The 23,287-nt window shown below is 45.1% G+C and overlaps 1 protein-coding gene across 1 annotated transcript in view; it reads left to right on the forward strand.

Annotated features, from left to right (window-relative positions):
* Window positions 1-23,287, forward strand: part of LOC119384156 (LIM homeobox transcription factor 1-beta) — a 175,838-nt gene that overhangs the window by 20,825 nt on the left and 131,726 nt on the right. Inside the window, exon 2 of the mRNA XM_037652448.2 lies at window positions 21,318-21,469. Within this exon, the coding sequence (XP_037508376.2) occupies window positions 21,318-21,469 (152 nt within the window). The remainder of the gene's footprint in view (window positions 1-21,317; window positions 21,470-23,287) is intronic.

A 23,287-nucleotide genomic window follows, 5' to 3' on the forward strand; every position in this document is an offset into this window, starting at 1 on the left:
TTCAATGAATGCACGGAAGTAAATAAGGCGGAAGACAGGTGGTTTGCCAGTTCTTAGACTGCTGGCCACCCTGCGCAGGGGAAGGGAGAACGAAAGAGAATAGAAAAGAGACGCTACAAAAAAAAAGAAAAACGAAAGAAAAAAATTAAAGCCAGTTCCACGCCTGTGCAATCTGTGTAAACAGCGCAGCTAGTAAGCAGGCGCCACCACCTGGCGAACGCAGATTGAGCTATTGCTTCATATGCTTCTCTTTCTTTTCTTCCCCGTCTCCTTTCTTTCGTTCTTCCTTTTCTTCTTTCTTTGATCTTTGCTTTCTTTCTATTCCTTTCCTTTCTTTCTTTCTTTCTTTCTTTCTTTCTTTCTATAACGCTGTCTATCTTCCGTTCCCTCCTCCTAACCCTCACATCCCTCCTCACCACCCTCACTTTTCTTTGCCACCCCTTGCTAAACTAATGACAGGCGCGCTCAATTTTAGGGGCGAAGCTCCTTAAGGCGGCACCCGTTCGTCCCTCGTCGTGCTCGTAGTAGTGAGTAACAAGCTTACCCTTTGACCTCCAAGGTGGTGCCGGTGGGAGATTTCTCCTGTGCGTTGTTGAACAATAAAAAATTCGCAGCGTGCGCGTTAACTAAAAGCCGAATTCTTCTGTCTCTGTAGAAGTGTAAGTGTTAGCTAAAAGCCGACTTCTTCTGTCTCTCATTCCCATTAGCAGCCATTGTTTACCTCCAAGGTAGTGCCTGGTGAGATTTCTCCTGTGCGTGATTAAACAATAAAAATTTTGTTCAAAACGCCGTTGATTGATGAAATAAACCAACGAAAGACGCCAGATGTTTTGTAAAAACAAAACGAAAGAACGCCAGATGTTTCTAAAGCAAAACGAAAAAGACGCCAGCTGCTTAACGAAAGACGCAAGGTGTTTTCTAAAGCAATGGTTTTCTAAACAATGAAAATTCACAGCGTACATGTAAAATTAAAGTCAGCTGCAAGTCGTCATAACTCATCGAACCTTTAGTATAAACGCGCCCGATCTCACGTCGGTGATGATGTACTGGGCAGAATTCACGGAAGATTCACGGTTTACCGATGAAACTCCGCAGCTTCGCCCACTCATCATCATTCACTCCGTGGATATGCTGTGATTTTTTTGTAACCGGACCAGTTACACGTGTAAAACCACTGTCTTGCGCGCACAGCGCCGGAATGCCGAACATTCCCGATTGTTTTGGATTGTTCTGGTGAGCTTGAGCTAGCAACGCGAGCAGTACAGTTTATTCTGGGACTAACGTGGCCACCAGCGATGAGCCTGGAATCTTTGATGCCACACGCATAAATGCCGACGCGCCTTAGCGCTGATCACATTATTCGACGACCGACGACTGCCCGCGCCGATGTGGTGGCACTCTGAGTGCGGTTCCTTTTCCGGGCACAAGTTTGCCCATTAAAGAGTCGTCTTTACCGGCTGCGACTGCTTTGTTCACCGTCACAGCCACGTGACACTATACCGTACAAGGCTACGCCCTTTCCCCTCCTCCTTTCCTTCCTCCTCACCCTCACTTCCCTTTACCACCCCCTTGCTATGCTATGCTATGCTATATGAGCTGCTTGGCACGTGCCCGCTTTCTGTGCCGTATAACCGCCGCGTTTTCTGTCCACGACAACGCAGCAAGCAGCTCCGCTAATAACATAAACAAAAAAGCAAGAAAGTAGATTACGATGCTGTTTAAAGTGTGTTTACAAGCCCGGTTGTCCTTAAAGAGCGCAGCAACGCTTTCAACGCCTTCTGTGCTGAGGACGGACTCGGTCAGCGTCCCAGGACCCTTTCTTCCGACAAAGGGTTAATAAGCTAGACAAAGTCTGTCTAGCTTCTTGGAAAGCTCTTTTCTTGGAGCAATGAAACGGGGACACTCACAGAGAAGATATTTAATCTCTTCTTCGCAGCTGCAGTTATCGCATTTGTTGGCCGTTCCAATAAAAAGGAGTAGGCATTCGTGAAGGCCACGCCAAGCCACAGGCGGCACAGAAGCATCTCTTCTCAGCTCGAGATATTCCTGACGGAAGACGGAGCTGGAGATTTTAATCCAAGGTGTGCAGACCACAGTTGGTGAATTCCGCCGAGTTCGAATGTGCAAGTGTGAGCACCAGCGAAAGAAGCCTTGTAGCTGCGTCGGCTCTGGAGAACGCTATCTCTAGAGCGGACACCATCATGTGCAGATCGGGCGACCTCATCTGCACGGCCGTTACCGCGTACATGCATACCGCAATGGCCCGGTATCCACTGATATGCTATGCTGTGTTGTTTCTCGATTGCATGGAGGTGAAGTCTTACATCAGCAACTAATTGCTAATTAGGTCTATAACAAAATGGCGACATAAAACATTGAAGAGCTAACGTATACTGGTACGTGAGCAACAGGGAAGACAGGATGACGCGCTACTAGCAAGTGAATTTCATTGAAAAACGCAGGAAGATATACACATACTGTAAAAAAAATTTTGACAAGATTAAAGAAGCCCGCCGCCGCAGAACGAGGATGATCGTAACAAACAGGCCACACATGTGTTAAGGCGTCGTTGAAGTGACGTCGAGGTACCTCCCACCTTGATACCGCTACCGAGGGGCAGCTGATTGCACAAATTACCAGCTTTTGCGATATGAGCGGTCTCAACAATCTCTCGAACCTTCTGATCTCTGCGTGAAAACAGAATACAAGTTCCTGAAACAAAGGCTGGTACCCACAGGCCTGACAATGTGTATATAAGTGCGAAAGCTCGTCACTGCTCAACGCCCTTTAATGCTCGGGCAGACGTACGTTGACACAGCGCCAGGTTTGACCGATGTATACATGTTTGCAATTGTTGGCGTCTTATACCGCTGAAACGAGGCACGGGTAAAAACACATTGGCATGTTTTACACGACAACACCCGCCCTCCAAGCGTGACTTGTCGCGCATGGCAATTGTGAGCTTCTTGAATGATTTGTTTATCAGCCTTCCTTTCCACAGGAGGGCGTACACGCGAACGCTTAACTAGAGTCACTGTATATGCTACCTTTAGGTAGCAGAGTAGCGCATAGGCCCGGCTAGCAACCACAGCTGTGCGGCGAAGTCGCACTCCATTTTTGCAGGCGACATGCCTACCGACATGCCTACCGCGTCGCCGATAAACATGTCTGGCGTGTCGAAGGCCGGCGATAAACATTGGCTGTCGATGACTAGTGTTAATTGAGTGAGCTGCAGCGGCGGCGTCGAGAAATACAAAAATTGGCCCGAGCGTCAGCTTCTCCGCAATGCATGGTTGCTAGCGGCGTTTGGAAAACAGATGCGCAACTCTGCTACCTAAAGGTAGCATATACAGTAACTCTACGCTTAACAGGCGCACTAAATACAATGTCAACTTCAAGACGCTTATAGCTACGTTCTTCAAACGGTGCGAGGACCTGTGCATATAAGACACAACACCTATATTCCCCTTTCTTTCGTCAGCCTTGTCATTGTGAGACGTAGACGGGCACCCCGATTTTACCCATTTGACAAGCTTCTCGCAGACACCGCAGCAGCTATCGGAGAACACAGCCACTTTTTGTCTACCTATCTGTAGGTCTAACCTGGCGCTAAGAGAATGGCGAGAGGATTTTGAAAAGGCGGACTTGATGACGGTCTTTTAAATCCTGTCCTGAAAAGAGGAGGATTTAAGCATTCTCCGTTTCAAAACATCCGCATGCATTCGGGATTAACACCGCAGTTGTACACGTGACGTCACAACACACGTGGTACCACACGCCAGGCAATCACTCAGCGCTGTGCACAAGAGCGGTCGCGCCACACATCAACGACGATGTCCATATACGTCGTCACCAACGTGGCCACGTGGGGGCTTCCCCTGGACGGCGCCGCGCCAATGCCTACGCATACTTAGACAACTGCTCTAGAGGTTCGTTATAAGCTTTTTTTCTCACGCTGGAGAACTGAACATTCCATCTGTTGCAGCATCGCATTCCTAAACGATAAAACAAGTAGCGATCTATGTTTTCTTTTATCGCCGTCACATAATTGTGCTTAGATACTATACGCATATTGAGTGAGTCAGACTATTTGAACGACATTTACAAATTACAGCCAAGGTTCCTTGATAATGGGCAGGGTGTTTTTCTTTTCGTTATATTCACCGTAGTTTCGCTCATACAGTCCTTCATGTGGCCGCATTCGGTGAATTAGCTTGCTGCATCTGCGTATAGATTGCTTAATCTTTCAAAATTTTTCCCTACGTAGTGTCCATAGTTTTACGTTGGCACAACAAAAATGTCTTTAACAAAAGAAAGAGTTTCAACTTCGAAGTCTTGCCACTCATGTTATAGAGTAAGATCAACAGGATTAGCATTACTCCTTGAATCAGACGTAAGCCATTCGTATCCTGCTTAAGAAAATCTGAGGGAGTGGGATAGGAATATCTTTGCGGGGTACTAATTAAAATAACCCTCCATAAAAGTGGAAACAAAAGAGCTACGCTGAATTTGATCTCGTATTTAGATAGCACATAACAGTGCATACCTGTACACGCCTGAAGCACCATATATCTCGAAGAATAAACTTTTTTTTTTTTAATTTGGTCTAATGACTAAGTCTCTTTCTTAAAAATCCCATGAATCCACACGAAAGAGTAATTGTATTCTCGAAGATTTTAACTGAAGGATACTTCCTTCTCGAAAGATAGAATGACCACCAGGAAAACACAATGAGGTTTTAAAAACGTCGACTGTTGGGCCAGCTTGTGCATCATGTCGCGTCGATGAGCGGAAAACGGCGGAAAGGAACGATGCGGACAGGACAGATGCTCACTTATAACTGAAATTGAAAGAAAAATTTCAGAGGAAGCGGTGGAGAGGTGTTTGCGCCATCGGAAGGCAGGAATAACGCGCACACATAAAAGTATCGAAGAAGTTTCAACGTTGCTAGCGCCTAGTTATATAACACATTTCTTTTGGCCGTCAGTGCAACTGACGGTACACTAGATATAATATACGTGTCTGTTAGTGCGTGTATTTGGCTAGCCTTGATTATTTCCCTCGCCAGTCTGTCACTAGACTTGTTTACCGACGCTCTATTGTCAAATAGTTGTGTGCTGTGAAAAGTAAGTCCACTCCATGCTTAGGTCCTACTTTCTTCAGGTTGGGCAAAACAGCATGTATGTTATGCAACGTGGAAGTCGTTTCTTTCTTTCTTTCTTTTTAATGCACAACGCGTCAACATCACGACTATCTTTTTTTTTTTTTGAGGGGGAGGGGTGTATAAATTGTTTTCAAACGTTGCCATTTGACCTTAACTATTTGAGAAAAGCACCTATTTTCTTCGTTTATTTTCGATAAAACACCTCCCTCCATCAAAATTTCGAAGGGGCGGGGGCTAGGGCGCCCCCCCCCCCCACTCCCCCCCGCCTACGGGCCTGCCCCTAACAAAAATGACAAGCTAAATTTCCTCTGCTTTTCAGAGTTCGTCGTTGCGCAATTACTTTGCAGGCCTGCCTAAATGCGTGCGCAATATTTTTCTCTATCGTGATGTGAAGTTCTCGCAGCTGTTCATGAAGTGAACGAGTCGCAGCTGTTTTACATGCACTGCGAGAAACGGAATGGAGCAAAACGTGTACAATAGTGCGGCCGATCCGTAGACGATGAGGCAAGTGCAGGCGCGGTGCCAAGCTGTCTCTGCAACGCCTTGCTGTCGCCATGGCAACCCCGGAAGCCGAAGCCCGAGCAGGCGTGCCTGCTCCTCCGTTGTCATGGCAGCGAGTGCCTTCGTTCGGCAACACATTCGCCAGGACGTTGAGAAAAAAAAAGGACTCAAAGAGACACGCAATAAAGAGACAGATATACCAACGTAAGAGCAAGAAAAGCATGGGCAGTGTCACGCGGCTTTTCTTCGTCCTCGGCTGAAAGCCCGATCGTCGACGACTCGAAGGATTTCTCGGATCTTCTCCGCAGGACTGTGAGATCATCTGAAGAAGAGAAGAACGGAAAAGCACTTCCATACTCACCGACATGGCTGGTTTAACCCCATCAAGGCAATTTGCAAATAATGGCTTTAACAGGAAAGGTCAAACGAGCTGAGGTTCACAGGAAGATGTCTTCCCTTGTTAAACAGCGGTTAATAATAGTTATTTCCTTTCCTCGTCAGTATTAGAAAGAAAAGTGGATTTACATTCCTTTGTCATACCTAAAGCGCACGATTACCGCGCTAAAAGCTAACAAATCGTTCTAGGCAAACAGCAAGCTAGCACCTCAATGAGCTTTAGTCCACGCCGTATTCATACGACGTTTCGTCAATACCTCCATTCATACTCAAGCAAAGAGGCGGCCATCGACAGCGCTGACGACTAATTTTCGCCCTACACAACGGCGCGCCATGCGTGGCCATGGTTGCGGGAGTGCCAGGATAGCTTCGCGAAACAAGAGCCCCAGCCACAGTCTTGTTTCGTTGGTAGGAAGGAAGCTGATTTTTCTTTTTCTTTTCTTTCTTTTTTGAATGGTAGAAAATCTATGAAATTTATGAATGGTAGAGAATCGAATGCTAGGAAGGCTACGCGCGCGCTTCGCGCGCGTAGCCTTCCTAGCATTCGAAATCAGCAAAACCTCGACATCGCGGACATTTTGGTACCAAAAGCGACGCAAATCGCTCAGGCAGTTCAAACATACCGGACCGCCAACACATAACAGGCAAGGCCATCCAGTGAATTCGGTAACGTTTTCCGAGTTAAGAGTCATGAATTACAATCCCTTCTTTTTGTTTATTCAGTGTTGCTAGTGAGGCGTTGAGGCGCGCAACCACCATTTGATAATGCTTCCCCAAGTAAGTGGCTTTTGGACCGGTGAGCCATCCGACAGGTGTATACTCCATCTTCTGTCTCTGTGCGACCCACTTCCTCATCAGAACAGGAAGTGGCCTCCTTAGGGCGGTTTCTGGCCGCTACCTCCCAAATGAAGCTCACGATTAAACCCTGGCCCTCAAACTCCACCTACTGCGGAACATCTGATCACGGCGGCGGTCGTACTTGCAAAGCAGCGGAGGGTACTTATAATATCTGCATTCGAACAGGCCGCTGCTGGAAATGAACCAGGGAACCATCAGCACAAGGAACCTGTCAAGCGAAGCTAGACTAGCAGAGCCGCTTGAGGAGCTAGAAAACGTCAACTGGGATATTATTGGGCTTAGTTAGGTTAGAAAAATGGGAGAAGCGTATACGGGACCAACGGTCACGTCCTCTGTTAGAAAGGACTCCCTGATAAGAAAGATTTTAGCGTGGGGTTTGTACTTTACAAAGACGTTGCATGCAACGTGGAGGAATTCATAGTGTCAATGAAAGGGTAGGAAGGCTTGTGATAAAACTAAACAAGAGGTATAAAGTCGAAGTAGTACAGGTTTACGCTCCAACGTCCAGTCATGACGACGAAGAAGTATAGAACTGTTCTGCGATGATATTATAAATGCGAAAGCATCGTACCCAGTGTACCATATTCATGCAATACTTTAATGCAAAAGTTGGAAGAAAACAGAGACGGGAAGGAGCAATCAGTAACTATGATATTAACTCTAGGAATATTAGAGGAGATATGTTAGTGGAATTCGCAGAACGAAATCAACTCTGCATGATAAACACCTTCTTCCGAAAGCATAGAAATGAGAAATGGACATGGAAAACATTAACGGAGAAACAAAGAACGAGATAGATTTTACATTATGCGGTAAGGAAGGCACAGTGCATGACTTAGAAGTAATGAGCAACGTAAAGTATAGTGGTAATACATTAGTGAGGACGAGGATAGCCCTCAATCTGGAGAGAACAAGAGCTCACAGATAATTCCTCCACCCACGAGTGAAATAAAAGAAAATGAGACGGGGAAGTTCCGCGTGTATGTACCGGTGAGATTAGAACCACCACCGCCAAAAACAGATAAACCGAGACGTATAGTCAGAGTGAAAACAAAGGATTTTAGTATTGCGCCTGAGAACAAATACGATGCTTTAGAACAAGAAAGAACCGGCATAGAGGAATTGAACGAAATCTAACTAGACTGATTTCTGAAGCAGCAATTCAAGTTGGAGGTAAAGCACCAGGGCAAGAAGTAAGCAAACCCTCCCAAAACACAAAAGACTTAATGAAGAAACAATATTAATGAGCACTAACAGACAATAATGCCAAGGAAAGTATAAGGGGTATCATTAGTAGTAAATGTAAGGTAAATGTGAAGAAAGAAAAGTGGACGGAAAGATAACTTGCCGCGGGCAGGGACCGAACCTGCGACCTTCGAATAACGCGTCCGATGCTCTACCAACTGAGCTACCGCGGCGGCCATCCCCCCCGTCCCCTTTATGGGGTATATATGTACATTTAAACATGGGAGTGTCAGTCAGTCATAATGAAGAAACGGCAACACATGAAAGTGAATAATTTAAGGTTAAAAAGAAAATTCGCTGAGCTAACAAAGCTGATCAGCAAGAAGAAAGCCATTGACATAAGGCACTATAGCATCAAAGAGGTAGAGGCAACAGTAAAAAAATGCGGCAGCATCAAATCAGCTAAAAGGAAGCTATCTTTCAAAAGGACCAAAATGCACGCTCTAAAGGATAAGCAGGGGAATGTTATCAACAACTTCAACGACATAGTGAAAGTGGCAGAGAACTTCCACTTGTAGAAGCCTTACTTGTTTTCTAATTGTAGAGCTCACAGATAATTCCTCCATCCACGAGTGAAATAAAAGAACAGGAGACGGGGAAATTCCGCGTGTATGTACCGATGAGATTAGAAAGGCCAAACGCGATGTGCTCCGCGGAAAAGTGGCCGGAAAAGGCGGCATAACAGTTGCAATGATCAAAGTTGGAGGGGATTTTATACGGAAGAAGGTTGCGGCTCTTTACATCGAGCGCCTCGAAACATCAAAAGTTCCAGTGAGTTGGAAAAACGCCAAAATTATATTAATACACAAGAAAGGGGACGTGAAAGACTTGAAAAATTATAGACCCATCAGTTTACTTTCTTTGGTAAACAAAATATTTTCGAAGGCAATTTCAAGCAGGATAACAGAAACGCTTGAATTTAATTTACCTAAGAGCAAGGTGGTTTCAGGAAATGATACTCTACGATGAATCACAGTCATGTGATCAGCCAGGTAATTAAAAGCTCTGCGGAGTATAACAAACCAATTTATATAGCTTTCATAGAGTACGAAAAGGCATTTGACTCAGTAGAGATACCAGCAGTCTTGAAAGCATAACGTTACTAAGGAGTACGTGAAAGATATATAAACACCTTAACCAACATCTACAAAGATTCCGCAGATTCACCAGAGAATCAATAGAATTGTGATAGAGAAAGAAGTCAGGCAAGGATATACGATATCCCCAATGCTCACGGCATGCTTAGAAGAACTATTTGAACAACCGGACTGGGTAAGGAATAAACAGTAACGGAGAATATCTCAGCAACCTACTATTCATAGTGCTCTTCAGGAATGATGGCGACGAATTGCAAAAAATGGTTGAAGACCTAAAACGAGAATGTATTAAAGTAGGGCTAAATATGAATATCCTGAAGACAAAGATAATGCTCGATAACCATGGTCAAAGAGTTCATGAATGGCAGTATGTACAAGAATATCTATGCCTAGGTCAATTACAAACAGGGGAGCCTACTCAAGGAAAGGAAATGGGCTGAGCGCGTACGCCTGACACTATCGAATTATGACAGACAACTGTCCCTAGAGCCATGAGTACGCAATCATTGTATGCTCCAAGCTCCAACGTATTGGGCTGAAGCTTGGACGATAAAGAAACCAGAGAAAAAGTTAAAGACCACGCAGCGTGATATGGAGCGGAAAAGGGCACGCGTAACATTGCTCTACTAAGTAACAATAAGAGATGGGAAACGCAGCGGAATGTGCCAGGGAACAAACAGGGGCAGTGGATATTCTAGCGAAAGAAATGGACCTGGGCCGGTTGCGTAATGCGTAGGACAGACAAACGGTGGTCAGTTCGAGCAACGGAATGGTTACCAAGGGATGGTGAACGCATTACCAGCCAAGGACGTCAACGAGTTGGATGAAGTGACGAAATTAAGAACTTCGCAGGGATAAAACGGATTCAGCTCGCACAAGTCAAACTGGAGATTATTGGGAGTTGCCTTCATACTGCTTTGGACATGAAATAAACTAATAATAATAATAATAATAATAATAATAATAATAATAATAATAATAATAATAATAATAATAATAATAATAATAATAATAATAATAATAATAACACGAAGAAGAAGCCACGAAGAAGAAAGTATCGCTTTAAAACTGTTTTTCTACTTTTATACCGCCTAGCAGGAACTTTAAAAGATAGTATTTGGTTTAACGTCTCGAAACCAACGCGGCACGTTAACATAAAGATGACATAATGAAGAGCATCGGATTAGCTTATTTTTGGTTGCAGTTCTTTTGTGTGCACCCTAAGGAAGTTTTCTTTTTTAATCGCATGCTTTGTCATACGGCATATATGCATTAAACGAATGCGTGCAGTACTTCGTGAAGAAATTGGTTAAATGATCAGTGAAACTTATTATTGCGATAGTAATTATATGGGCACTCTTGGTGGGTTTTTGCCGTCGCCGTCATGCTCCGTATCAAGTTCAAATCGATAACATCGCCCCGTGCATCGTATGTTCTACGCGCTAGTAGGAGCGCGCGAGATCTGGCGCGGACGACCGCGGCTGAAACAGAGATGGAAAGAGCCGACCCTCTCCGTCGCACGAAGGGCATACAACATCGCCTCGCGCGCGAGGCCTGGCGCCGATGGCTCGTCCAGCCGGTCTTTAGTAGAGCGAAGGAGAGTGAAGGGGCGCATCATTGGGGGGGTCTGCGTTTCCCCGAGCAGCCCCCGCCTCTCCCAACTGCGAACTTTGATCACAAGGGTGTGGTCGCGCGGGCGGGCGCACGCGTGATCTCGATAGACATCACTAGACGGCTCGTATACGTATATTGTGCTCTCACCGCTTACTTTGTTGAGATGACAGACAGCACGAAAACCGCTTCGCTCCATGGCGCGGCCGCATTCGCAAATTTAACCGACGTTTTGTAGAGTTACGGGAGATGGGATACAAACGAGTTAGATGTTGGCCTTACTTTTTATAGCATTACAATTTGTTGCTATCGCATTCATTGATTCGCCCTTGCGGCAATACTGTGATTTTTGTCCATAAAGTAACTACTGATTATCCGTGAGGCGATCTGTCCGTTTCCTCCGTGCCCTTTCTTTCTTGTGGAATTTGTCTGTGAGTACTGTCTCGCTTGCACACGCTGAATGACAAGCTGCGTGACTGTGTTAAGCGGGACATGATGTTGGTGTGTGCGGATTACGGCAAGAATCGCGGTATCCTGATAGCCCTAATAGTGTCTCGGTTGGTGATTTGAGCCAACCGATTGCTGATCATCCAGTCGATGGAACTGAGCGCTATAAACAATACGTTGTTGAAGCACCAAACAGGAGTACTAGATGAACATATCAGCTGAAGAGCCATACACCTGAGTATAAGCCTCACTACTATATATAGATGCAATCCTGATTATTAAGTGCAGAGTTCAGGCTGATGAGTTGTAGATGCTAATAAGCCGTGGAGTTCGCGTCCTAGCTAGTCCCAATGCATGATGTACAATCACGAGCGAAATTCTGGGAACCGCAGCAGCGCGTGCCGAACTGCATTGCTGCGCCTTCTGACGGCTTTACGGCTAACTCCGATGGTGTGTATACTGCGCACGCGCATCCTTATACTTTCTAGTCTCATCGTTCGCTCGTTTCAACCGCGGGAGAGAGCGAAAGGTGTCACTACCGCAGTCGCGTGTAAGCGTCCGAACGATGACATCGTGACGAAAATATCTTGTTTGTGCAACTGAAGTGTCTTCGGCACGATATCATCGCTCGCCACTTCCACATCAACTGCAGAAGTGACACCTTGCGCTCTCTCCCGCGTTCTCATACACGCGCGGTTGAAACGAGCGAACGACGAGAACGAAAGGGACGCGCGTGCGCAGGACACGCCATCGAAGTGAGCCGCAATGCCTTCAGAAGGCGCAGCGATGCAGCTCGACATAGACTTACTGTATATTCTACCTTTGGCTAAAGCAACCATATACGGCCTCTCTTGTTGGGCACGCGCTCCCATGGTCTCCAGAACTTTGCTCGCGACTGTACATCAACGGTCGAAACACGTCGCCATTTAGTCTTTGGCATGGCTTATGGGCCAATATTAAGCTCAAAGTTATAGTTTCAGTTAGCGAATTTTTGCCCGACCTGTCAGCAACGTGAATGCCCGAGATTTTTCGGTTAATAGTCGGAGACTAGCCGTCTTACCTTCGTTGAGGATATCAAGAAAATATTGAAGCTGCTTACAATGTGTGCTAGCATTCCTGCGAGTAGAATAAATTTCTGTGATTGGATCAAGTATAAATAAAGCATTTTACGTTTGCGATGTCTAGTACTCCGTGCCAGAGGAATGAGATCAATATTAAATAGCAAAATGACACGAACAGAGCCTTAACTCTGGCAGCCCGCGGTTTGAAGTAAAGGATGCCAAGAACATGGAAGTAATGATAATGTTGGTGTTGCAGCTATATTCGGATGCAACTTTAGAAGTCTGCGGCATTTCCTCCTCAAAGCGGTTGTACACAAGCCTGCACCAATCGACGCGCCAGATACGTCATGAGCCGGACGGCAGGTGCCCCCGCCATTGGAGAACACTGCCGTGTGCATGAGCGGGACTATTCCATTAGTCGGGGAGGTGATCGGCGCATGTGAGCGGGGCTTCTCCGGACTTCTTTAGTTACATCTGACTGTAGCAACGTAAACGTTATGGTAATTTCGAAGCCGCGATAAAACCATGAAGAAAAAAAAAACGGATTTTCCCCCTTAAATTATCATAATCACTCGTAGCATATGCAAGTAAAAATTGATACTAATTGCTAAAATTAAGAACAGAATTCGTTTTACGCAATTTCTGCTCAAGCACGCGCTGTCTCAAATTTCAATATTTGGGCCTTTTTTGGCCCGAGATAAGTATGGAAAACTGCCCAGGTTGAGCTGTTATCAAGCTTAAATAAATAATTTTACGTTTGCGATGTCTTTTACTCCATGCCAGAGGAATGAGATCAATATTAAATAGCAAGAAGTTATTAAATAGCAAGGCACGAGATCAGTATGTAAAACTGCCTCGGTTGAACTTCTTTCTTATTTAAAATCCAATGTCGACTGACTGTAGTCCCTATTCTTTTCTTGAATATATAACAGTCCGCAAACGTTATAACAGTCCAAGACGTACGGACGATCCAGCGCAGAAAACTTCGGACTCAACAAACGTTCAATAATTGGATTTTCTGCTGTCTTACTCCTTGCATCATAAAAGAGGGATTTTACTACTTGTGAAGGCGTAATATATTGACCCTGCTTTGCATATTTCTCGAACGAATCTTTAGGAATTATGAATAACTGACTGGTACAAAACCTAGGGAATTAAATTATCTAACCATGGCAAGACTTTGTAATAGACAGCATAAAGGCTTCCATAGAACCTGAGCGTCAAGAAAAAAAGAAACTTCTGTGGAAAGTTTATGTGTTAGAATGTCTGAAAGCGAACTCAACCTGCTCCTTTTCAGAGAAAACCCAGTGGCTGAATTTTTCTAAAGATACGATTAGATGGAGCGTGTTTTCGTACCACCATAGCGAAATTGAGATAGCACACCAACGTAATCTCACGCTGGCTGTGACATTTAGAAGAGCAAGCAAGCAGTAGCTAATCAAAAACGTTGCACTGAATTGCGAAGTTCTGCATATTTTGAACCTCTAACGGGTTTATCAATACACCGATGTGGCTTTAGGAGCTAGTTTCTTTCTTTTTTTGGTTACCATTATTAATGAGAATTGTGCCTGGAATGTCCTCATGGTCGTTTTTTTTTCTTTCTTAAATTGATGGATCATACGTACCACGAGAGCGCGTGACGTGTGTCACGTGTAACGGCGATGTGAAATGTTACAGAAGCTGGATGAAAGAATATGCTACCTGTATGTTTACACTTGTAAGCGGGCACCAACCCAAACTGCGCGCGGCCCAAATCGATTCACTCTATACATTATATTGGGCACATTACGACCTTTGTTGTTTTTTTTTTGCTTTTTATGCCCTGGAAGAAAAAAATAACTGCGCTTTTAATTGTATTTTCTTTTCCCGTGCCCTCACATCTCAACAGTCGCTGCAGGCATGGTTAGCTTGGCTCGCATAGCCGTCAGGTTGTTCCATCTATGAGTCGTTTTCGAAATACTCGACGACTCTATTTTGGAGGAAGTTCGAAACGTGCACGGAAACGTACACTTGCGCTGTCGAGTGCAACGGGTGCCGCGATAACATTCAAACGATGCTGATACCAACCCGCCCTCTCGCTCATACTGCTTCTGGTGATAGAGATATCATCACGCATCGCGTAGTGCAGGGAGCGGCGAGCCTGCAAAGAGAGGGAGATTAGCTCTGCCGCAGAATGTGCAGCATCGGCATTTTGCGAATCGCAGGCGGGGAAAAAAAAAAGATCGCTCTCTCGTAGGCGCGTGGGGCGATGTGCGCGGACTCTCGCCGCTCATGCGGACTGCGCCCGCCGAGTGTTTCCGCAGACATCGGCGTTTTTACGCACCGTCACCGTCTGTCGCGCGGGCAAACGCGCCCGCAGCCTCGGCTCGCAGCGCGAAAGTGCGCATATGCGCTTGACGGCACGTCGGAAAGTAGCGACTCGGTGGGCGAAGCTTCGTCGTGACAGCTTACGAGCACGTCAGCGGTCGCCGGGCAATGAGAATCCCACGTTTCTGCCTCCTAATTAGCATGCCGCCAAGTCCGTCTTTCGCCGTGACCGCAGATTTTTTACCGAGTGTACGACACCTCGTTGCCACCCTGGTCCCCTTGCCTCCGTCGTTGTTTAATTAGTAAAGTGCGATTCAAACGGTAGTGAGGCTTAAGTGCTGTGGCCAGCTGATGTGCACAAATTCGCTGCGCTAATTATTTCGCATAGTTTGCATAACAAAGTAAGTCTTAGTGCCGATACAATACATTCCAAAAGAACGCGAGGGTATACGATAAAGAAGACGAGGAGCCGGCACACCAACAATGCAAAGTTCGTTCACTAACTTATAATATGAATTCTGATTGCTATAAACTGGAGAAACAGAGAGAGAGAGAGAGAGAGAGAGAGAGTATCTTAATAAAAACTAGAGCAGTTCGCCTACCGGCGCGCTGAGCGTGATACTCCGTTTCAGTTCGATTAGTGTATTGAAGTGATGCAGGACGTACAACGGACACACGACACGGACACAACAAACACGATATACGACATTAAAGTATCTCGTTTAGACCATGCCTCTTGCGGAAACGTTAAAAGATCATCGTTGAGGACTGAAGACGAGCATTGTTTCATCCTTCCATAGGGCCTGCATGGGCTACTGGTTTCGGGGCTTTCCTTCCTCAGCATATATTTAAGGTATAGCGCCTGGTTTGCGATCGTTTGTCGACAAAGGCTGAAACGAAAGATATTTAACTAAGCAATTTTAGACAGAAGGAGCTGTGCTGGCAAATGCTAATAGCGCTTGAAAATAAATGCCAGTCAACCGAGAGCGAGAGACGCGAAAAAGGAAAGGCTGGGAGGTCGACCATACGCGAGTTCGGCTTGCTACCCTGCACTGGGGGAATGGGAAGGGTGGATAAAAAGAAGGAAGAGAACAGAGTCGATAAAGAAGTAAACAGGCTCGCTTTGACAAGGAATCTTCGAAGCAATACCGATTAGCTAGCGGCCCAGTTGTAGCAACCACTTTATAATTGCGTCGGAAAGCAGGGTAAATGATCACGAATTTCATTAGCAAACGGGCTCTGAACGCAGTTCAGGGCCTGTTTGCACCACCCTTGAAACTCGTATTGGTGGTAGGCGTCGTCACTCAGTACCTAGAGGGGCGTACACTTCCTTTTCCTCACACATGGCTGCACTTCACAGTGCACTTCGCAGGATTCAACGAGAACCACCACTAAAATTGAGCATACTGCCCTGCATAGTCTGTCATCCGTTCCACGCCGCGGGTCACGTCGGCAACGAAGATACCAATAATACTGTCAGGAATGCTCATGAAAATGGCATGTAGGAACCCATTCCACTGTGAAGAAGAAGACGCACCAGCAAAGATTCGTACGCTAGTGCGTGTTGTCGCACAATCTATTTGGAATATGCCCGGTTTTCTACAGACCCACCTTCACCCGTCCCTCCTCTTCCGAATGGACTGCCCCGATTCTGGGTGAGAGTGTTATTTACAAACACCTTGCTTACCGCATTGAAATGTGAGACAACCCTGCCTGTGCTCATAGCGGCAGCGATTGAACACATCCTGTCATTGTCCTCGCTACATCTCCAGCTGTGTGTGTGTGTGTGTGTGTGTGTGTGTGTGTGTGTGTGTGTGTGTGTGTGTGTGTGTGTGTGTGCGTGTGCGTGTGCGTGTGCGTGTGTGTGTGTGTGTGTGTGTGTGTGTGTGTGTGTGTGTGTGTGTGTGTGTGTGTGTGTGTCTTTTTCGACACTTCCATGTTCATTACCGTTTTATTGTACGTTTGAAATGTTCTAAATACTCAATCCCTGCGTATGCAAGCGTATGCTCATACATTTGAATGTGTATTGTTATTTTTTATGCGCAATTCCTGCACCTTTTCGGAAACCGTCGCTGTGCCACGTTATCTCATTGGTCGAATAAACTGATATTTATCTGAGGGATAGAACTTGTAATAATAAATAGGAAGTACTAATATACGAAACATATTAATCACTGAGATATTGTGCTATACTTCAGCAACTGTCCTGACTTTTGATACAGTGTGATAGTAAGACTGCAAGCCGCTTTGGTGACGTGAGGAGTGAAAGCGATAAAGTCTCGTTCATTCGGGGAAATATATCAAAAGTAAACATTCGGCAGATATCTTCCTCATGTGGGTAACTGCATTAAAGAGAAGAAAAACTCCAACCATTTTTTTCCAACCATCTCACCCATGAACGAGAGCCCAACCTGCTCTCCTTCGTCGGTGAGGTGGCTTGAGGCGTAGCAGTGTTTGTATGGGCTTTTTGCGCACACATATTTCGCAGACCTTGAGTGTTCCTGAGTGACGCCCGATGGCTGCGAAAAATGTTTGCGAGCCTGTTTGCATGCAAGCCTGTAAAATCGCCAAAAAGGTGTATATGATCACTCACCCATCACGCCACCACACCCCTGTAGAAGGAACCGGTCAGGCTCATTTTGCAGGGGTGTGATGGCTGGACCTAAAGTAACCTAAGTGCACTTCGGGACCTACTACGTCGGCACATAAAGTAAAACTTAGTGGAAGTCTTCCCTCTTATTTATTTGGAGCAGATATGCAAGAAGCTTTTTGCTTGCAAAAAATTTTAGGAGTTCTTGCTTTATCAGGAAAATGGCGGCAACTTTCTTCATTTCTTTCTTTTTTTTTCTTCTTTCCTTCTATCGCGTTGGGCAATGCTCCCTCCTAACCTTTTCCTTACTCCGTGCCGGAAATTGGACCTTCATCAACGTGCTTATAGCAGCGCAACACTTTTGTCGCTGCAACGATGGTCATGCTTTCATATCCAGGCAACAATGAAATGTGACAAGATGCAATGGCAAGCCACCTCGACTAAAAGGATCACACTGCCATATCAGAAACGGCTGGTTTGCCGACAAACCCACGATCGAGAGAACATCAATTGTTTGAAATCGGCGCATGCGAATACGCACGAGACAGGCGCACCTTCGAGGGCCGCATTTATGCACACTCGCCGAGTTTTTCGCGTACTACGCCGCCGCCACCGAAATCTGCAACTCACGACAAGCTGAGCTTGCAAATGAGTGCGTCGCATCTCCGAAGAGCGCGCTGTATGCTTGTGAGCACCGCAGTGCACGTGGATAAGCAAGCAGTGAAAAACAGGTGAGAAAGCATAGACTGCACTCCGGCGATTGTGCAGAAACGAAGCAACATGTTCCGCTCTGCTAAGCAGATATGCACCGGACGACCCACGCCCGCACCAGCGTTTCTTTTGTTATTTTGCCTCCATCGCGCAATGATCGCCGCAGGCGGGTCATTGCCAGACGCGGAATTCTAAAAAGGCATGCAGATAACGCGATTAGTAACTTTCGATGAGGTCATTAGTACTGCACAACGCGGGCGCTCTCTCTAATTGAGCGAATGATAACGAAGATGAGAAATCTCTGATAATAGAGCATTCATCAGGTCGCTTTTGACACGTATTGAATGCCCGTCTCTCCAAAGCGAAAAAAAGAAAATACAAATATAGAAAACAACGAGTAGCGAACATGCGCTTTTGATAATTTGCGATAAGATGCTTGTTGATTATAACAGCGCACAGATCATCGGACCGTCTCTTTCCTTTTTGCTTTTTTCTGCCACACAGTACCGAAGGTATTTCAGTGCCAAGGTCGGTTGACCAGCAATGAACGTGCTGCGCGTGTCCCGTTCACTGTGCTCCGGCACGTTCGCGTTGTGTACTGTGGACATAGATGCAAGCCATGAGAACGCTGTGTACTCGAGGTAGGCGCTAATTATTCCTCACGTGATTTTTTTTGTAACTCTAGGTTCGTCAGCTTACATGCTAATGTCTGAACAAAAAAAATTAACGGTTCTTCATTAGGTATGTAACTTGCAATGCCTAAGCTTGTATGTGCGCGTGTGTGTGTGTTCTGTAGATGTATATGGCTGATATATATATATATATATATATATTATATATATATATATATATATATATATATATATATATATATATATATATATATATATATATATATATATATATATATATATATATATATTTTTATATATATATATATATATATATATATATATATATATATATATATATATATATATATATATATATATATATATATATATATATATATCAGGCACAAAGTGGAGCCCGTCAAAGAGCAACAAGGGAGGAATGGTTTATGCCACGCTTCGACCGAAGTCCGATCTTCATCAGGAGCGGACTCCGGTCGAAACGTCAAATAAACACGCCGCAATGTCGTGGGGAACGCGGGTTTTCGACGTCGCTAGCGTAGCACAAAATTGCTGAATTACTACGTTGCAAGCAGTTTCCAACGTCAAGTTAGTGCTGAAACTCAGACACGCCAGCGCGCAAAATTTGTATAAGCACGATAGGCTGTGTGACGTCAATCCATGGTCGCTACTTACCCGCGAAGATAAAGGTACAGAACTTTAGTGCACTTGCACCGAACTTGCCCCGTATGCGGCTTCTAATAAGCTGGGCTGCGCTGCACACCTCGGCATGTTGGAACTTTGCTACGTAATGCAACTTTTATAATTACTTTGTGCTTTATCGCAATGACAACCTATAAATGGATCGCATGAAATGAGGAACAACTATCGTTCCCTGCCAATAGCGACAAGTTGTATAACTGCAGCTTCGCCTAATTTGTTGCAACAGCAGACACGTGAAGCACCCAGCTGCTCGATTAGCGGCGTCACTTTCATTAATTGGCTTCCGTGCACTGCTGCTCCAATCATGGATACTGACCTTCAATATCTGCCTCATATCTTTGCGGCACTTATCTGAAGTGGCCCTACAACACTTAATTTTTCCTAGTAGTTCTCAAATCTATGGTACGTGATACGGAACTCTTTTAGAAATTTATTCCGTCAAGCGCCAGGTTTTGTGGCCATGTTGCTTTTTTCTTTCTCGAATAAATGAGCTCCGAGATAATAGGTAACAATGTGTAATTGTTGGGGTTTAACGTCTCAAAACCACGATATCATTATGAGGGACGCCGTAGTGGAGGGCTCTAGAAATTTTGACCACCCGGGGTTCTTTAACGTGCACCTATAAATCTAAGTACACGGGCCTCAAGCAATCTCGCCTCCTATCGAAAATGCGGCCGCCGCGGCCGGGATTCGATCCCGCGACCTTCGAGTCAGCATTCAAGCACCGTAACCACTTGACCACCGCGGCGGGTCTCCGAGATAATATCAGATAATTACAGAGTGGGAAACATGGGATCAAAGAAATGCAAAGGCGGACACACTGAGAGCCACTGACAACTGCGAATGTTTACTTGAACTTTACACCGCAGCTGTACAGAGTGAATGTCCCTGTCCACTCTGTTCACTGCGGCAGACGACAAAAAATGCATACAATTTATGTACAACCACGCTACGTAACCTAATACGACTTTTTTTCCATCATTTCTTCTGGCTGGTTTCGGAGAACCCCAGGCGCATGCGCGTGTTAGTAGCGCCCGTCTCGTCAGGTTCTTCTTCCTTTGTTCCCCTGTATTGCGCTTCATTGTCAAATAAGCTTCATGAACTGTCCCCCCCCCCCAAAAAAATTGTGCTAAGTTATTGTCGACTGATATACGGAATCCATCAATGTGATTTTGTAATCATATATACTACAGAGCAGTAACTTGCTCTATAGAGAAATAATGACATGACTGCGAAACGCCGTCATAGTGGGCACGATGATGCATCCACATCCACTGCCATAAAATATGGTTTACTTCACCAAAAGAGAAGGACAGAAAAGGGGGAAAGAACGAGTGCGTAAAGAAATAAGTACACGAATGTTGCGCTTATGGCAATCACCAATTACACTTCAAGACAAAAAAAATTTCACGCTTTTACTAAAGAACTAGCAAAATATTGCATACGCTTCTACGAAGGATTAGTGAAAATATGTTGATTACGCACTGACTTGCCTCAGCGTCGATATAACCGATGACCATATAAGCATTCGGTACGAAGTGCACCCACAAAACCATGCATCATCTGCGCTTCACCTCTCTCTGAGAAAGCTCCGCTTACTGCTTAAGTGTTTTCGATCTGTTAATGCAAATCTCGTTGTTTCAAAGTCTACTACATACTGACTGAGTGATGACACCAAAATCGCACACAAAACTTGACAGGATTTTCAGATTTTCCATTTCAAAACAGGGGCACAATGATTTTTCCGTAATAAACTGTCTTAAACATGCAAAAATGCCCGACGTCATGAAAATCAGCGAACACGATTGTGTGATGCATCTATACAAGTTCTTTTTGGTTTTGGCAGCGGTATACCCATGCCACGGTATGACGTGGGCTGTCATATATAGACAGTGTGTATGTTCTGTCAGGGATCAAAATGAAGGTAATTCGCTCATAAGTACTGTACAAAGAAGTGGGCAATAATCTTCTGGCGCCATTGCTGTGTTTTCGCAGTGCGCCACCAAGCATCGTCGAGCTGGGTTCGCGCAAGAGAAAAGCCGTTCGGATGCCGAACCTGCAGCGCTGGGCTATGGACTCCGAGAACTCCAAGAGCACGGCGTCCGCCAGGGGTGCCTCGGTGCCCTCCTTCCGGGCGTCTAACACCGGTGAGCTTTTCATATAGGTCATTTCCTCTCTCTCTCTCTTTTTAATGCCGTTGAAAAGAGGAAAATAGAGTTTGCTTATAGAAGTATATCATAGTGCGTGCTTAGATTCATCGAGCGATGCACTGTCACAATTCAAGTAATTCACAGTGCATTACTCGATCAAGACCACAGACACTTGCAGTTTGTTCATTCATTCATTCCTTCATTCATTCATAATCATCATTATTGCCGACGTTTCGCCATAGACGGGGATGAAAGCCAGGGAAGAAAATGTGTACTTGCCAAGCTTGGCTTTGCTGTCCCTGCGTGAGACTAGCCGGATGGCGCTGGGTCTTCTCTGCGTGTTCTCTGGACCAGAATAAAGTTAATTCAACAACAACAACAACAACAACAACAACAACAACAACAACAACAACAACAACAACAACAACAACAACAACAACAACAACAACAACTTGTCTGTGTAGCATTGCATACGCACGTGAATGTCACGTTTGTGACGCAAGCTAGCACAATTAACTGTTATGAATCGCGCTCATTTTTTCTTGCGTGGGGAAACACCATAAGGCGTGGACGACGCTTAAGGCAAAGCGATATGGAGAATTGCCAAAGAAGCGAGCTTCAGCCGCTAAATTGCGTTTTTTATGGGAATATGTGAAACATATGAAGATAACTACCTCGTCTATGTTTGTAGAAATAATACATTGACAATATAGAGAACTGCACTTAATGTGAACAACAGTAGCGTATCCAGAATTTTTTTCAGGGGGGGGGGGGTCAACCATACCTTTTGTATGTTCGCGCGGGCGTTTGTATGTGCGTCTGTATGTACACATGCAAAATTGAAAAAGAGTCGAGGGGGTTTGAAACCCCCATCCCCACCCCCCGTTACACCAACTGCAGAACACAGATGCAAGCGTGTCGTTATGACAGTAGGCTTGAAGATGCATTTCTACTGAAGCGTAAAGCATTCCTACAACATTACAGTTGCCCTTTCTTTTCAAGTCTTTCTTTTTGTTGTTGCTGTTGTTGTTTTCGATGACCGTAAAATCACAACAATGAATAACTAAGAGAAATTTATTGCATCACTATCTTCCTGTTCCGGGTGCGGGAATTTTTGCCAGATGTTTTGAAATTTTCAGCAATGTTTCCATTTTACTGCGTCAAAGACATCTAGTATCAATGCGAGAAGACGACGATAGTGAATGCAGTTCTGGTGCCTGTCAAAACATACGCAGTATACAAGCTAATAACTAAAAGCAACGTTTCTGTATTACAGTTAAAAAAATCAGTTATGTGGTTCTACAATATGCGAGTAAAGTCTTCCCTTAATTTAGGCGCACGCTTTTATAACTACGTTAGGTCATTCCTCACTGACAGGAAAGCTACTCTCGAAGTTGCTGAACTTGTATCACAACCGCTAGATATGAGGGGGGGGGGAGAGGTACACAACAGGGTGCCGTTATCTCACCTTCATTATTCAACATTGTCATGATTGGTCTATGCAGAAAGCTTCTTAGAATTGAGGGCATCGGACATACGATGTATGCTGATGACATCACTATATGGTGCACCGGAGGTAGCGATGCTCAGGTAGAGAGTGCTCTTCAAGAAGCCATAGACGTCATCGAAGCCTATCTCGGACCTTCAGGCCTTAGATGCTCTCCATCAAAATAGGAGCTCCTTTTATATCGACCCAAAAAATGCGGCCCGCGGCCTAAGCGCTGGGTACCCCTGAAGAATAGCAACATTAAGCTATTCACTAGGAGTGGCGGCCACATACCCAGAGTCGATTCAATCACTATCTTAGGCATGGCC

The sequence above is a fragment of the Rhipicephalus sanguineus genome, chromosome 1 (assembly GCF_013339695.2).
Source record: "Rhipicephalus sanguineus isolate Rsan-2018 chromosome 1, BIME_Rsan_1.4, whole genome shotgun sequence".
NCBI classification, from domain to species: domain Eukaryota; kingdom Metazoa; phylum Arthropoda; class Arachnida; order Ixodida; family Ixodidae; genus Rhipicephalus; species Rhipicephalus sanguineus.